The following is a 16,830-nucleotide window of genomic DNA, read 5'->3' on the forward strand; positions in this document are numbered from 1 at the left end:
TAATTCCGTGAGGGGCGTGACAGGAGCCGGAGAACTCCGGGCGCCCCCCGCCCCTCACAGCGCGGACCCTCAGGGAGGCGGTGCCGCCCGGCGGAGCTCTGCCCTCGCAGCTGTGCCAGACACACAAACCAATTTAAAAAAATATATATATTAAAAAAAAAAAACCTCTCAAAACGGGAGAAATAAAATTCCTCAGAGCGAACCCTCCGGCGGCCCCCGCGCCCCTTCCCGCCCCGGGAGGCTCCTTGTACCGGGAGGGGGGAGCGGGCGGGCGGCGCCTGCCGTGAGCGGAGGGAGCCCCGGGCGGGCACAGCGCGGCTGAGGCGAACTTGAAGCGGGACAGAGAGGGGCGGGAGAGCCGCCCAGCTCCCCAGTGATACGTGGCAGCCTCTCCCCGCCAGGCCGGGCCAAGGCCGATCCCCTGCCATCACCCACCTTCTTCACTCTGCGGGCCGTGTAGAGCCCCATCCCGTCCTGCACCCGGGACGACTTCAGGGCGAACCTATCCGGCACGTACATGCCCAGCATTTTTGCACCGAACTCGGGCCCCCGCCGCCTGCTACCGGGGAGAAAGGAAGAGGCCTACGGGGGGACTCCCATCCCACCGGGAGCCGGCGAGCTGTCCGGGGGAGGGGGCAGGAAGCGGGGCTGGATGCGGGGGCGCTCCCGGGGGGCGGGGCCAGCTCGCGCCGCGGGGCGGGGCGGTCGCAGGGGGCGCGCGCGCCCGCCGGGGCAGTGGCGGGAGCGGCGCCGTGAGGGGACGGAGGGAGGGCGGCGGGCGGGAAGGTTCCGCTGGGGTTTATTCCCCTTTCTTTTCGTATTCCGCCAATGCGTGAGGGCAACTTCCCTTCGAAACCAAGCAATCTTTTGCGTTCCGGGGTTGGTTTTGAGGGAACGCGGATCTAAAGGCAGAAGTTGAGCATCCTTTACGAACACACGGTGTAGTGGAACAGGGAGGAAAAGTCCGACTTCAACAGGTTACTAACATCACAACACCAGTACTCTTTCACAAAACTACAATATACAACATATACATATACATATCTGCACAATATACATTGAACTTCTTCTAGAAAGCTGAATAGCTTTCTTAGGGATTTTCCTTGACCCCCATAGTCATCGTTGCTCTCTAAAACGAAGTGGTGATGTAGCTAGAAAAGGGATTTGGTCATACCTGATTATGGAATTAAAAATAAGTGTGAAGGCACGCAGAAGAAAAGGGAAGAAAAGGGAGAAAAAACTATTTCTAGACATAATTTAAAATTGTGCTGCTAATAATAATAATTAAAGCACTGGAGCGTAACAACCTCTTTTCTCTCTGCCTCTTTTTACCTTAACAGATGTATAAATAGCAGAAGTCAAATATTAGAAACTCGTAGTTTTCCCTCGAAGTGTTAGAAAAAATTCTGTGTTGGTGTCATTAGGAAAGAATGAAACAAATGTCCTGAATTTTAGTTACCACATACCAGGGAGCAGATCACCATGAAAGTGCTTTGGATCGGTTGGATTCATTCTGCCCACCCATAGGTGAACATTTAGGGAAAAATTAAATTTAAAAATCAGGTCCAGCTGAACGTGAAACTCCCTTTGGCTATTTTTTGTTCACTTATCTATTTGCACACGATGGCTTTTTGTGCTTAGCATCTCCATTGTTGTAGTTAAGCTTTATAAGAAAAAAATCTTTACAAAGGTGATGTAAATTTCCACCAACATGCATGTATATACAGAGAAATTTATATAATACTGCATTATATTCAATATATGAGCAAATGCTCTGGTAAATTTGATGAGGCCCTTAATTTGACAGGCAAAAAGGTTGAAAAGGTCCAAGAACATGGCTGAAAGAATAATTTTGGGAATGAAAACACACCAGACCCACAGATTTCACACCTTGATTGATAGCCTAGACACTGACTACTAATTTAGTAATGAAAATGGAGCATCTAAATCTGTATAAATAAGAATTCTACCACCTCAAAAACAAATAAATTTAACTGAGAGTAAATAAGTTGCCTGGGGCAATAGCTTCAGTTATACTCTTTTGCTCTTTAAGAGCAAAATTGAACTATTCTTTTAATTAAGACCTTGCTCTAAAGCTTCCATGTGCATAATCAAACATACTTTATACTTCATATTTTTGGAGACCAGAACACTTCCTTGATTGGATACCAGCCTTTCTTAATATATACCAGATTAAAATGCTGGCATTATTTTCTCTGTTTCTGACCTTTTCCAAAGGTGACGAATATTCTAAAATCATTTTACATTTTATGAAGGCCCCAATATTTTTCTCTTCAGAAGAGAAAAAAAAAAAAAACCCACTGGGGAGATCTTCATTTTGAACCTTAAAAGATTTCTTCTACGTGAAGTTAAAGGTAATAATACAGCACAGTTTGAATGCATTTGTGTCTTGATTTTAAGCTCTTTCAGTACACAAGAACATCTGTTTTATTTTTTAAATTTCAGCCATTATTATTCCAATGTGGAATGCCATTACCTGTGTCTTATTCTGTTTAGAAAAAAAAAATGCCACCAGTCTCCTTTCATAGCCTATTGGTGGTGTGACATTGATCACAAATTCACAACTGCCTGTCCACCTGTAGCAAAATACCCTTTGCTTCGACTTAATCAGCAATTAACCTCAAAGCTGTAACTCATTTGCAGTGCAGCACAAAGAAACTGAGCGTGCTGACCCTCTGTTTCTGTGTTGCTCTCTACAGAACACTAAGGAGAAGCGCAAGGGCATCCAGCAGCCTTCAGATCTGAAGCCTTATACTGTCAAAATTCATTTACATAACTTCCTTGGAAAAGAACAAGATATTTTCAGATGGAGGCTCTTGTGTAGTCCTGAAAGCTGCTGTGCCCCACATGAAATTCCATGGCAGGAATCCACCTGTGGCGACAAACAAAATAATTGCAAGGGGTTTTTTTGTTGATTTTTTTTTTTTTTGTCTGGAGTTACAGTACTCGTTGTTGCAACACCGTGCCAGAGGGACGGTATGTTACTCCCTCCACTCGAGGAACGGCTAATTAAGTGTCACACTTAATATATTACATTCTAACAAAAGGATCTAAGATCAAAATGCTCTTCAAGATGCCAGAGCTAAACATGTCAGCCCCTGAATTGTCCAGCAGCTTAGAAAGAAAATGTGTTCTCTAAGAAGAAAGGGTGGCTTTTCACTGCTAATCCCTTATCTAGCTGGTGTAGTATCATTTCTAAAATTTTTCAGGGACTTGACATTTCTATCGTCCCCCCTCCTGCTCTGCAGGCAGTTGGACAGCAATCAGAGAGGCTAATGGTTTTTCATCCTTTCAAGAGTTCCTTGCATTAAAATACCAACTTTTGCAGCATCCATAGCAGTGCCAGAATTAGATTCTGGCTGCTCACACACCCGAGAAATGGTGTCTTTCATGATAATGGCTCCTCCTTCCAAGTTTGGACTGGTCCACAAAACATTTCTGCACTGCAGTTTAATCAAGTTTACAGCCATGTTTTGAAAACTTCCTCCCTGAATCTACAGATCCCCAACCCCATCCACTTCCTTTTAACCTGGTATGACCAGCAGCAGCTCTTTTAAAGCAAATCTTTGTCTTATCTGGATTGTACCTGGTGTATGGGACATGTACAGTATTGTCAGGCTCTTAGTTCATGTGTACCTGCACGTTTCAGGTGTGCCAATAACGCTTAGCTTCAACTAGGAATGCAAAAGTTTCAGTCAGGTATTTCCCTGGAATTTGCCAAGCCCCTTTCTCTGCCTAGCTACAAAGTCCTTAGTTTAATTTGGGATCGTTGTTCTTTTTTCCCAGACCTTCCACACTGCAGTGCCAGGACGAGGATGGAAACGGAGTTTGCTCTGAGTCATTTTGCACTGGCAGTTTTCAGGAAGGAAAGGTTCCAGCTTGCCTCATGAGTGAAAGATGGGAAGAGGAATAGCATAAACACCTCTCAGGATTAGGGTTTTTTTCCTTTCCTCAGTTGTACAGAATTCCACTTCAAAAAAAACCACAAAAACTACCTGAACTTGGTAAGAGCTGAGCACACCTTCAGAGCCTGCCCTGCTTTGGGGACAATGGCACCCTTGCCACCAGTAACCACCAGGCACAAGGACTCCTAAATACCTGGAACAAATTGTGTTGGCATGCAATCAAACCATGTGTCAAACTATCAACTCAAAACCCAATCTCTTTCATGTAAAACAACCCACTTTCTGAAACAATGAAATGTCCCTGCTTAAAATATGACAAAAAGTTCCATCTACTCAGTGTCTCCTTGTCGTTTCCAGTTCCAACAGTGTTTGTTTTGTCTGTGTTTTTTTGGTGCTCTGAAAGTTGTTCTTTCCCTAATGCACTTCGATTCACTGAGCAAAATTCCTTTCAGAGCTATTTTTAAGGATTGCTTTTGTGTGTGTGTGGTGGGTTTTTTTTTTCCCTCTACACTGATTCTTCTGAAGTTTTGTTGTTTTTTTTTTAATTCAGTGAGCATTGCAGTTAAAAATATTTCCCCAGCAAAATCACTCTTCTAATCAATGCACAAGGCTTTTAGGGTTTTCTGTAAACTAATACAGAATCTGTGGGTTGTGATATCCAAGGTCATGAAAAGCTGTAAATTATAAGGTTAATTTTAAACTTGTCTCATTCTTTGCTCACATGCACAGAGAAGTTGCTGTCAAAATATCTCTCTCAGATATTTGAAGTCCTGGAATCTGGTGCCAGGATTTCAGAATTAAATTTTTTCTCCTTCCCCTTTGAATATACTAAAATTCAGACATGCATTTACATTTACATTCCTCAGCTGGTGGCATATTAGTGTTCACTTCTGTTGTTTGACGGGGTTTTAAACTAGGGTTAAAAAAAAAAACAAACAAAAAACCAACCAACCAACCAACCAAAAAAAGAGATTTTGAGTAATTAGGAGATTGAGCTAGTAGTTCAGGTTTCACAGTAATGGACCTAAAAGGAGCACAGTATAATGAAACTGTAGTAGATTTTTTTTTTTTTCTATCTCGCATGAGAATTTCACATAAGTGATATAGGAAAGAAGTCTAAAAAGCAAATAGATAATGGTTAAAATTACTTATTTTAAAACATTTAGTGTAAACCATCTCCATCAATTTCTTCAGAGACAGCAACTGACTTTATGTAGTAGCACATGAACTGGGCCACATCCTTACACATCCTAAGAGTGTCTTCTTCAGCTCAGGAATATCTTATTTCAACTTCAGAGTGACTTCCCTAATTGATGTCACCCCTCCCCTGTTTTTCCTGTCAGCCCCTTCAGGATCAACTCAGCTTTGCCTTCATTAATGGAAAGTGACTTCCCAGATCCAGCCTCTCCCTGGTGAGCTGCTTCCTTCAATCCTAACCATTCTGATCCATGCTCTGGTGCATAAAGGTTAGACCTTCCCATTTCCCATTCCAGCCTGCTCTGGAGCTGATCCTGTGCTCCCTCTGGGAGCAATAAGCCTTAAACTTGCCTGCTTCGTCTTCTACTTGCTACCTAATCATGAGCTGGATCTTCATGGAACACCAGGCTCATCACCAAGCTAATTCCCATGCTGTGGTCTCTATTTTTATTTGTTGAAAAAACATGGAAATTAGGCTCCCTTTCAGTACCTGCTCTGTGCCCATCATTTAACTCATCATGTTTGGCAGCCCAACCACACAACAAATTCTTTCTAAAACCTTGAAAGAGCTTTAATGCTGTGAAGTATTTTTCCACCATTCCTCAACAGGACATGAAGCTGGAACACCATGTTGGGTTTTTCTGTAGCAGGAAGACAGCTGACTACTATGAACTCACAGTGGTTTGCTGATATTATTTTAGCAGATGGATGACAACTCTCATGACTGACCTCTGCCTTTCATGTCTGCCAGGTGCTGTTCCATATTCCTATTTTCATTTCTCCATGCATCTCCACTACATTGAGTATCATTAAGCTGCTTGACAGAATGTTTTTAAATCCTTGGGGAGTGGCTACATACACACAGAAAGTATTTCTCAGAACTGCCAGCTATGGAAAATTCATTTTGCCATTCTGAGCACACATTTTCATGATCTGTGCTGTCCTTTGCTCAGAGACTTGTCTCTGTCATCTTTCACATAATTTCTCTGCACTTTGGCCTCACTGTCTTCCTCCCATTCACAGAAAAACAAAATTCTAGTCCCTCTCTTTTCAACAGGGTGAGTGTCCACTATACCTTCTTGTCTTTCAGTATTCAGCTGTGCCTAACCCGCCAGCGAGGGCTTAAATCCCCCATTTATCCACACTGCAGATGTGTTTGTTTCTTCCTGCACTGTGAGCTGGGGCAACTTGATTCCCCTGCTCAGGAAACCTGGTCCTAGCAGAGAACAGTTTGCTTTGAGGCTTACAAAAGCCCAAACCATTAGGGCTGGACACTGTAGATTTGAAATGCAAGGGGAATTCCCACTGACACCAGGGATCTGGAAACTGGGATGTTGTTTGTAATGCTGTTGGATTTATTTTTTCTTTCCTGGGTTTTAATTATTTTTTGAAGAGCTGAAATCAACTCACCATGTAATTTGACATCCATGTCCTAAAAGGGAATAGCACACACCAAAGTGAGAGCTACTGACTTAAGAGTGGGCAACAGCTATGCTGAACACACCTTAATGCTTTCCTTGGTTCTCAGTCTCCTGCTTACCTGCCCTCCACTGAAGATATGTCTCAGCTAACAGCATTTTCTCTCAGGAAACACCTCTTTCCCAGGACCCTAACAAATTCCCCTGGAAGAATGGGAAATTCTTACTGCTTTAACACAGGCCTACAGGACAGACACTTAAATTGCTCTGCGGATCTTTGCTCCACTCCATCCAAATACATGTTTTGTTCTGAGAAAGAGAAGGTAGCTCTGAATATGAAAATTTTTAACAAATCTGGGAGTTTTCCACCTAGAGGCCTCAGCAGAACCATCTTCAACAATACTTTAGGGCATGAGCTGCTTTATAAAGCTTAGGGGGTTGCATAATCAGGGGCACCATATGCATGTTTAGAATGAACTGAGCCTAACAAAAATGAACCAACCAAAAAAAAAAATCAAACCACCATTTGTCAGGAATTAAGTTCTCATTAAACCATGCAGGATGAGCATTTGAAAAAGGCTTTTCTGTTGAATGTTTCCATTTAAAAACTCTCATCCTCATTATATTCCATCTGACACCAGGAGTACTCAGCAGCTCTGTGCCAAACATCAGTATGTCAGACTACACTGTAAAAAGTATAAGAATCATCAAATATGTGACTCTATCTCAAATGATTTTTGGATATTATTGCCAAAGTCTGCAAGGATCAACTGTAAATTACTTATGCACATTAGAAAAACAAACAATCAAGAAAAAATGAAGAAAACCAATAGCTGGTTCAAGGGTTGTTTTCTTACAAATACTTCATAGTGAAAATACTCAGCTTTAAAGCAATAAGAGGATTAAAGACAGGAATATAATTTTTCTCTATTCCCTTCATTATTATGTTTTTGAAATTAAGACAAAAAATTAGAAATGTGTACTTCCTTATGAGCAACAGTAGCATGATTCAAATAAGTTCCCTCTTTCAGACAGAGCTTTCTATTTAGACTTTACAGGTCTGCTCAGCTTCACAAAGCAGAGATGTCTGGAGACTGAAGTAACTGGGGAGAAGATCTCACGTGTCCCCCTGTCAGAAACTACCTTCGCTGTTCACTAAGAGCAGAAGTTGATTCAAACTCTTGATACACCTGCACTTTGGGGCAGAAGTTGATTTTGAGACAGATTAGAGTCCACAAAGAGTTCTGTAAGTATCTGAAATTAGAATAGGACCAATGAAAGAATGCTTGTGTCTGTATGTATAGAGCAGTCATTAGATTAATAAGAATGTACATGTACTCTGGAAAACAGGGTTTTTGAAGAAAAGCAATAACTGTAAAAGACATCTGCAAGATGCCTGCCACTTCCTTTCTGAAGTATTCACCCTTGGTTAACACAACCCACAGCTCCTCGGACTGAAGCTGAAGCTGGTTCTGCTTTTCCAAGTGCCAAGCCTGCCTGTCCAAACGCTCCCCCTGAGCTGCAGTGAGTGCTCCTCTCTGGCATTTCGGAGAGCACAATGGCACCCCCCTGGGCCGGGCTGCAGCCAGTTTGGATTGGGGATTGTTTGTGGGACGCCGTTCTATTTATCACACAGCAGGGTTTCTGTTTCTCCCTCGGCCCCATTGTGTTCAGGCACACGGGGTTTGATTTTTTTTTTTTTTTTTTTTTTTTTTTTTTTTTTTTTTTTTTTTTTTTTTTAAGTTACGTTTTAAGTTATAGCCTGTCAGGCGCCCTGAGGCATCTGGACACTGGGTGCACCATAAATTTGAAGTTATTACTGCTCAGGATTGCTGTAAATGAATTAGTCATCTTTTCTCATAAGGCAGCACGGGAACAGGCTGAAAGTACAGGGCAGCTGCATCTTATTTAAACGTGTGTCTTTCAAGAGGTACAAGACATTAACATGCCCTTTTGGAAATTATATGAAAGTCTGCCCAAACTGTAATAAGTCATCACAGAAAGTTTTGAAAAAGCCCTGGCTGCACTCCAAGAGCAGCCACAGTTAGTCCCTGTACAACGTGCTTGTGCCCAGCCTGCAACCAGGCACACTTCCCTCGGCTGTCGCTGGGGATGAAAAGCATTGCCTTGCCTGGGGTCACAGGATACATCACAGCTGACGTGCTTGTGCCTGATCCCTGCCTGAGCAAGGTTATCCTTACAGCCCCGAGGGAGCCCTGGGAGAACTGGCAGGGAAGAAAGCAGTGGATGCAGAGCACTCAGTGTGCAGTTTCTGGTAGGATCCTGCCTGTCTTACCAGTGAATTTTTGAGCCCACCACCAGCCTGGTCCTCTCATGGGCACATCTGTACACATGGAGCCCCCGGCAGAAAACAGAAGCAGAGTCTCCATTTCCCTTCTCACTTTACTTGGAGAGAAACTATTTTTTTACACTTTGGAGTTGCTGAACTCCATTATTTGTGCAATAATTCTTGATGCTACGTTACTTCCGTTTAGTTTACAAACTGCAACAAGAGTTATTGGTTTATATGCCACACATTTTAATTCTGGTAAAACACTATAAAATAAGATCAGCAGTAGTTTAATTTTACTTTGTTTCAGCTCTCTACAGACTTGGAGGCTGTAGAGGACATAACCATTACTCCTAATGAAATTCTGAGGGTTGGAGAATAATAACCTAACAGTGAGTTTTGATAAAAGAGATACAACAGTCTAAAAGGCTTGAAAAAAAACATTAAATAGACATGGGTGAACAGTATCACAGGTTTTTTTAACTCTGTTTAGTTGAACACAGTCTCTAATGCTCTTCAGTCAGCTTTTGAAAATTTATTAATAGATACTGGTATGAGAGATTAAAGTCATATAATGATGCCTGATTTAAGAGCCAGATGGTTGTTGGATCTGATAGGTCCCAATATTGAAAGCTATTAGAAAAAAGTGACAATTTAAAAGGTTTTGATATACCAAAAAAAAAAAAAAAAAAAAAAAAAAAAACCAAAAAACAACCAACCCCACAGCTGAATACTTTCTTCATAAGAAATCTACGGTTTTGAGAGGTCTAGGAAGGGACAGGTACTGATTTTGGTATCATCCCATATAGTATTTTGTCCATCTCTTCAGCTTATAGTATTTGCCTAATGGGACAGCTCATCCAAAACCCCCATCATCACATAAATGGAGACATTTATCCATTTCAAATGTCCATTTCATGTGACACTGAGGGCTGTAGCAGCCCAATATCCGTACTAACTAAAATTCCACAAGGTATTTTTAGCACACTCCAATTTTTAGGACAGACACTGAGCATACCTTATTACGACAAAACATTTACTAAACATTTACTAAAAATCTTCTTTCCCCTCTCCCCTCACTTCCCTCCCATAGAAAAAAATGAAAAAAAGATGAAGAAAACATCAAATGTTAAAAATTCACATTGAAATGGAGAGAGGCATAGTCAGGAGCATGGGTTTCCTGCAGGTTTGAGGAACCTGCAAGCTTTCACTTGTTCCTTCAGGCATCAAAGAGTGCTTACCCCTAGGCTTTGTCCAAGGTACAGACATTTGGATTGCATTAAGCTTCCAGGGGGTATGTGTGCAAAACTCCAGTATGGAACAGTTATTAAAAAGGCTGCATGTTTGCTATTTCTGTGTTTTGTCAGAAAGGTCATTGTTTAAGATGTTTTCATTTAATGACAATGTGCCTCTATTCTTGTTATTATTGTTTGTTTCTTTCATGTCCTTTCTTCCTTCTCAGTATCATTGTTTGTCCCTGTCCTGTGAAGTCTCTTGCTGTTCTGGTGCCATAGGATTGGGAAGATGTTACAGATTTGTGTGACTTCTCACTGCACTGGTGGTTCATTTATAGAGGGGTGTTTCCACCATAGCCACTTCTCTGAACTTACTGGGAAGATTTAGTCTGAGTAGGGAAAGAGGAACCATATTCATTTATGCAGAGCTCCATTATTTCAGCAGATGAAGGTTTGTTACAGCTCCCAGAAGCTCCTCATTGGATCACCACCTATCAGAACTTCCCCCTTAATCAAAGCCCCTACACTTGCATGCATACAGGTCTACAATAGCAGAAAATAGGAGCAGAATTATTCATCCCATGCAGAAAGTACACCAAATACTAAACCAAACTCTTCACTATAAGCACATCTCCTGAACTGGCAGAAATAAGCAGCCCAGGCCACCAAAAAAACCAGCCAAGGACCTGAACGCACAAATTCCAGCTGAAATACAGGACAGCAAGACAGTCAAATAGATCACCCAACCTTGCACAAACTGGAGGTGTGGGTAACTGCTCTTTTACTCCATTATATGAGAAGTAGAAAGATTTTTTTTTTTTATTTTGAGATGGGAAAGAACAGTGTTGTATGATGGAGACATCATACAAAAAAGCACACAACAACTTGGAAGAGATAGAAGGAGACATCAACAGATGAGTTAACTGTAGCTAAATATTTATATTTCATGTTTCACATTTATCACAACAAACCCTTCTTTTTCCAGAAAAAAAGTATCTGGGTTAGTGGCTAGGACAGAGTATCCAATTTAATTGTTTCTCTTGGTATATCATGTTCCTTTGAAGGGGACAACGCAGCCAAGTGGGCCTCTCTGCAGGGGAGGATATGTGGTGCCTTCATGTGTGAGCTACTGGGTGTGCTTAAGAGGGGAGAAGCAAACATCCAGGAGACACAGGCACATAGCTCAGGCTCAGGAGATAGCTGAGAGCAGCAGGACAAGCCAGAAACCAGCCCCAGTGCCGGTGGGAAAAGTTCCCTAGGGACCACAGTGAACTTGCAGTCTGCTACAGCCCAGAAAGCCACAGAGCTGACTGAAAGCAAGACTGGAAGCAGGGACAAAGTGAGCAGCAGGGGACTTGTTTATAAACCCTTTCCCATGTCTAGTCTGCCTTTTCTCTCTCTCATCTCTGTTGCAAGAAGTTTGTCTGATGTAGGTTTTGTTCAAAGAAAACCTGAGGTTTGAGTTGAAAAGCTCTTTGAGGGAAGAACTCTGGACAGACCTCAATGCTCTTGTCAAAGATTTGTGTCCTTTAATGACAGAGGTATTTTGGTGTTTCATTTAATTATGATGACAAAGACTTGGCTGTTGTGTGCAGCACAGAAGTAGCGGCTCTGTCAGGCTTTACCTTTTAGAGAAGGGCGAGTGGGTGCCAGCACCACAAGCTGTGCACTGGGGCACAGTCTGAGCACAGGAGCAGCTGTAATCTCAGAAGCAATTCCTGCACACTTGGAACTAAAGGCAGCACGAGGTTCTGCTAAAAAGGATTCCGTAACTTTCCAGTCTTCCTCCACTTCTCCTGTGCTCCATCTGACGTAGGAGCTGATGATCAAAAGGTCTGGGAAGAGCCTCCCGCAAAGCCTGTCTTGGACACTAGACCGAGTTATTGTACAATCAGCTGTGATGCCACTTGGGCAAGGCCAGAGGACAGTGATCAAACAGCTCCAAAACAATGAGAAAAATGGGCCTTTGTCAATGCCAACAGGGAACCTATGACTACCCAAGATCCAGAAACAGTTGTGTCTTGCTTTAACCCACTGCTCCCACCAAAGCAGCCTTTTCTCCATGTCCTTCAGCGTGTTCCACCCACTCTGGAGAGGGCATGAGCCCAATTACCCGGCACTCAGCAGCCACCAATTACAGGGGGAGCAGAGCCCCTGCATTGTCCGTGCCCTGTCAGGCAGCATCTGCCTCCAAGCGTGCTGCAGCAGCCTTTGTCACCGTGCTGTCCCCCCAGCAGCCAGCTGCACAGCTGGAACCAGAGCAGGAGAGAACATAAGGAAGCCATTAGAGGTTGGGAGCAGTTGCCCAACGTGGCTCAGAGAGGGATCTGAGGAAACATAATGGAATCACTCATGAGCAACTGCCCGGCTGGTCCACATCTGCAGGCGGTCTGCAGCTGCTCTCGGCACAGACCAGACCAGGTCTCCAGAACAGCACTAATCTCTGCATTAGCTTGGTGTACCTGCCCATTAGTTTTAAATGTGTCAAGCATTAAACGAAAAAACCCAAACAAAACTTGTGGTCTGTGAGAGAGTGGCCACGATGAGACTGCACTTGGGGAAACAAAAACCAGGGGCAGGAACAAAGCCTCCCTGTTGAATGACAAATGGAGAGAGTTGGCTCCAGCTTGTAATTACAACACCAACTTGAAGCAATGAAGCCAAGCAACTTGAAGTAAATGTAATTGTGTTTTATTTCACATTCAGCTCCCCAGTTGTGCGATGAGAAATCGAGAATGAGCACAGTAATGATGATGGGGCAGGACTGCAGCTGGCACAGGCATGGGTGCATGGGAGGAAAAACATCAAGAGTGCCCACAGCCTGCGTGTGAGCCCTGCCTGTGCTAAGCAGGGCCCCTCATCCCTGTGTCCTCAAAGAATTAATTCATTTCCCAGGACACAGGAGGTAAGTCCTGATTCCACTAATGAGCAAAATAAGAACCACAGTTAACTGCCTGAGACACCCTCCTACCATCATTCCTCCCTCATGCTTGCTGCCTTTGAGATGTAACATCCTTTTTAACAGCCATGCTATTTTATGTCCATAAACAGCAAATATTCAGGTAACAACACTTCCACCCACTACTCCTTTTCAGTTTTCTTCACTGTAGATAGGATCAGTAAGGGAAGTCTTTAGAGGAAAAGAGAATCTCTTTTTAAAGTGAATGATAAACATTTATCTGAGAGTTCATCAAAAGGTACCTCAACCCCATGGTTTTCAGAAATCAGTTGTAAATCAGTTGACTTTCCAAAATACACAGTGACTGCAAGATCAGATGCCAGCTGTACATTCATTATTCACTTGTGCCTATTTTGAGATAAGTAAGTCCCTTTTTTTGTTAGACAAATTGTGCTGGGAAGTAATAACTAGCTGCATTCACAAAACCTATCAGTGTTACTGGGTCACTTAAACATTCATTTATAAACAGTTCTCTTTAAAAGAAATGGCTTAAAGAAAGAGAGGAGGGAGGATGTTCCCCACAGCCTGGTATCAGCAGTGGTTGTCTAGGCAGGCTGAGGATTATGATTGTTATAACCAGTGATGTGGACTCCAGAGAAGTGATGAAAGCATTCTTCCAAAGTAGGCTCTGGAACCATCAAACACATGAAATGAAGTAAGATTTTGTCTCCCTGACAGGATTAATACCACAAGTTTATAAACCAGTCTAAACACTTATTTAGAAGATTAAACCATCCATGAATTGTGTCAGTTGCTGTTGTAGCCTTTCATGGATTCAGTGAAATGCTAAACGGACTCTGAAATCCTTAGAGCACCTCAAGACAACCAAAGAAAGGCTCTCCTCACTAACACAGAGCTACTGGGGAAAGGGTTTAATATGGAAATGATGTGAAAAGCTCAGCTTCTCTTCTACATACTGGATTAAATTACACAGCCAGAAACAGCTGCTGCAGCTCAACAGGAAAATCCAACATTTGAAAAACAGTGGCTCAAAAAGGCAGGGAGTGGGGAAGTCAATATTTACAGCACACTCATTTCTACTTAACAGTTAAAGTAATCAGGAGGCAGGGGGGAGGGGGCACTAAAATAATTTACTTCACAAAATATCTCCATTTTAGTTCTCTGTCCCTCTTCCTTCTGAAATAATGTGCAACTGCAAATGTAGAACAGCACAGGTAAATTCAGTATTATTAACTAGGAATTATATTAAACCACTGAATATCAGAATCATATCATTTTATAATCCAGACTCTCTGATCTTTTCCTCCCCACCCAAAAAATCCATACTTTGAGATTTAGCAGGATAATTTCTTAACTTCCATTCTAGAAGCAAAGAAAGCCACAACACTATGTCTGCTTTGTGGTGTTACTCCCATCTTACAACCAGATTTCACACAGTCAGAGGAACTTTCCACTACCCCACTTGCTAGACTTAGAAAAATGATTTGAACACAATTAAAACAAGAATTCAGGTCTCCTTGCAAGGTATGCATTATAAGATTAATACTTATTAATCCTGTCAGCATTTATTTAAGCTAAGTCGTTGGAGCAGAAATTTACAGTCATTTTAGCTGCCTGTTGCTGTGAACACACAGCTCTCTAAATCAAGGGGAACAATTAGGCATGTGACTGCTTACCTCTAGCAGGTGTTACCCTACATGAATATCCAAACCCAGAATTAAGACACAGCCATAATATGTATCAATACAGCAATAAAACCCTCAAAAAATCAGCAATTAATTATTTCCTCTCTATCAGCTTTTCAGCAGCTTTGCCATTACATTATCCACACGTTTGGGATACGAAGCATTTGTTCGTTGTTTGCTCGGAGAACAGAAAAAAATAATTCTTTTGTTTGCTCTCTGAAGTAAGTCGTCATAGCTTAAGTTAAACTTCTTAAGCACAAGGTTAGCAGGCTCAGGAGACCTCATGCGAGGAAACAGGCTTTTTTCACACTCTTCAGACAAGAGGAGAGAAAAAGAGGGAAAAATAAATTTTTATAGGGCCACACTTACTAACCCCTCACAAACAACTGGCTGAAATACCAGTATCACAGTACAAAACCAAGTGACTCTCTCTGGCAGAGTTAAAGCATAAAAACAAAGCCCCTGAAGGGCTGAACATTCTCCTTTTACTTAAAAACAGACCTAAAAAAAGCTGAGATGGCCTGACCCACCCACCTTCAAGAACACACTGCCATCTTCCTATGGCGGGGGAAGGCAAGGTATCTTCCATGGTTGCCATGCAGACTTACATAATTGCTAGTTGAAGGAAGCAGGACCACTTGGCCCCAGTGGTGGAGCTGCTAATGAAGCCCAGCTACATCCTCCTGGGCTCTGGATGATGTTTCCCTGGGGAATTGGCTCGTGCTTTGTGTCACTGCTCAAATCAGTGGAAGTGGGGGAAAAGCAGATGGGAAAAAAGCCACCTTCTTTGGAGGGGGGAGGGGGTGGGAGGCAGGGGCAGTCTTTTCCACCCATATTGCCATTAAAAAGTCTATGTAAGAGGGAAAACTGGCAAAGAAAGGCAGTTTTGCAAGGTTTTCCTCAGATTTCTATGGCCTTGGGTGCCTTTGCTGATACACCACAGCCCCATAGTTTTTAACACGATCAGTTTAACTTGCCTCCCAGAAGAGGAAAAGAAATTACTCTAAGTTTGTGTATTGGGCAGAACTGTGCATCTTTTTACCCTGCACCTTTTACACAGAAGTGTTTGAAAGAATACCAGCAGCAAGAAGTGAGAGACGAAAAAAAAAAAAAAAAAAAAAAAAAAAAAGTGTAATAATCAAGAATAATAAAAAAAATCATATTCCTCTGGCCTCCTAACATCACTTGGATGCCAGGGCACCTTTTAAGTGCATAGCAAACATTATCAAATGGAAGAGGACATCAAGGAAAATGGGGATTTGAATGAATAGATGCAGAACTGAGGACATGAGTTACCGGCTGTGCTGTGCACATCTGGGACAATCTCAATCAGAGCAGATTCATGTATTGCCACAAAATTGAGGGCTGATCTCTGCTATCACAAAGGTTTCTGAATAGGTTTCCAAGCAAAGAGAGGAAGAGGAGTTCGGGGTTCCTGGTATACGGTTTCCCAGCATGGCTTATGTACTGAATTAAATGAAATGCATTTTCACATCCCATTTAACTGAGTGTATCCAAACATGGTAAGCCTAACCCTAACTAGTGAAAGGACTTTGAGCAACCACAGCTATTGTACTTTTTTTTTGCCAAGTGCTAAAGTAAATGTTTTCTGTTCAAAATAAGGATTTGCTTTCTCCCTGTTGTGTTACCAGTCCTCAAACTGCTACTTAAAACCCAAAGAAATATGGCTCTGAGACCCATCTGTTGTTGCTACAAGTGGAGTTCTTGAAAGGTTTGTGTGTATCACTGATGGATTTATTCTGCAGCTTTGACACCATCATAATAACCTTTTGTTCTGTAACTCTTGGACCATTTTGGGCTGTCTGAAGCTTCCATGGTAAGGCAGCTGCCACATTTGCCAGTGAGTAAAGCAGTAAAACTAAGTGAGCCCCTTCTGCATGATGAAGGTGTTGAAGATTGTCTTGCTGTGGTTTGCAATGGCTCAGTGACTCCTTAGCAGCTTTGAAACAATCCTCATCTTTAGAGAATTTCTCTGTTACAGTCCTGCAATAGATGAGCCTTAAGGAGGTGCTGCCACTCCTGTGAGCGACCTCTGCTGCTTTCCTGTAGCCCTGCATGTTCCCCAGCTGCAAATTCCAGCGTGGCATTCTGTCCCAAAGGGACACATACCATCATTATGAATACTGAACGCCATGTAA

At 42.5% G+C, this 16,830-nt stretch overlaps 1 protein-coding gene across 2 annotated transcripts in view; it reads right to left on the reverse strand.

Moving 5' to 3' along the window:
* Window positions 1-657, reverse strand: part of PRDM5 (PR/SET domain 5) — a 68,288-nt gene extending 67,631 nt beyond the window's left edge. For both annotated transcript variants that reach the window (XM_083862333.1, XM_083862334.1), the window contains exon 1: window positions 436-657. In XM_083862333.1, the coding sequence (XP_083718459.1) occupies window positions 436-528 (93 nt within the window). In that variant the 5' untranslated portion in view covers window positions 529-657. The remainder of the gene's footprint in view (window positions 1-435) is intronic.
* Between the last annotated feature and the right edge of the window lie 16,173 nt (window positions 658-16,830).

This window comes from Zosterops lateralis, assembly GCF_965231275.1.
Source record: "Zosterops lateralis genome assembly, chromosome: 5".
In the NCBI taxonomy this organism is placed as follows: Eukaryota; Metazoa; Chordata; class Aves; order Passeriformes; family Zosteropidae; genus Zosterops; species Zosterops lateralis.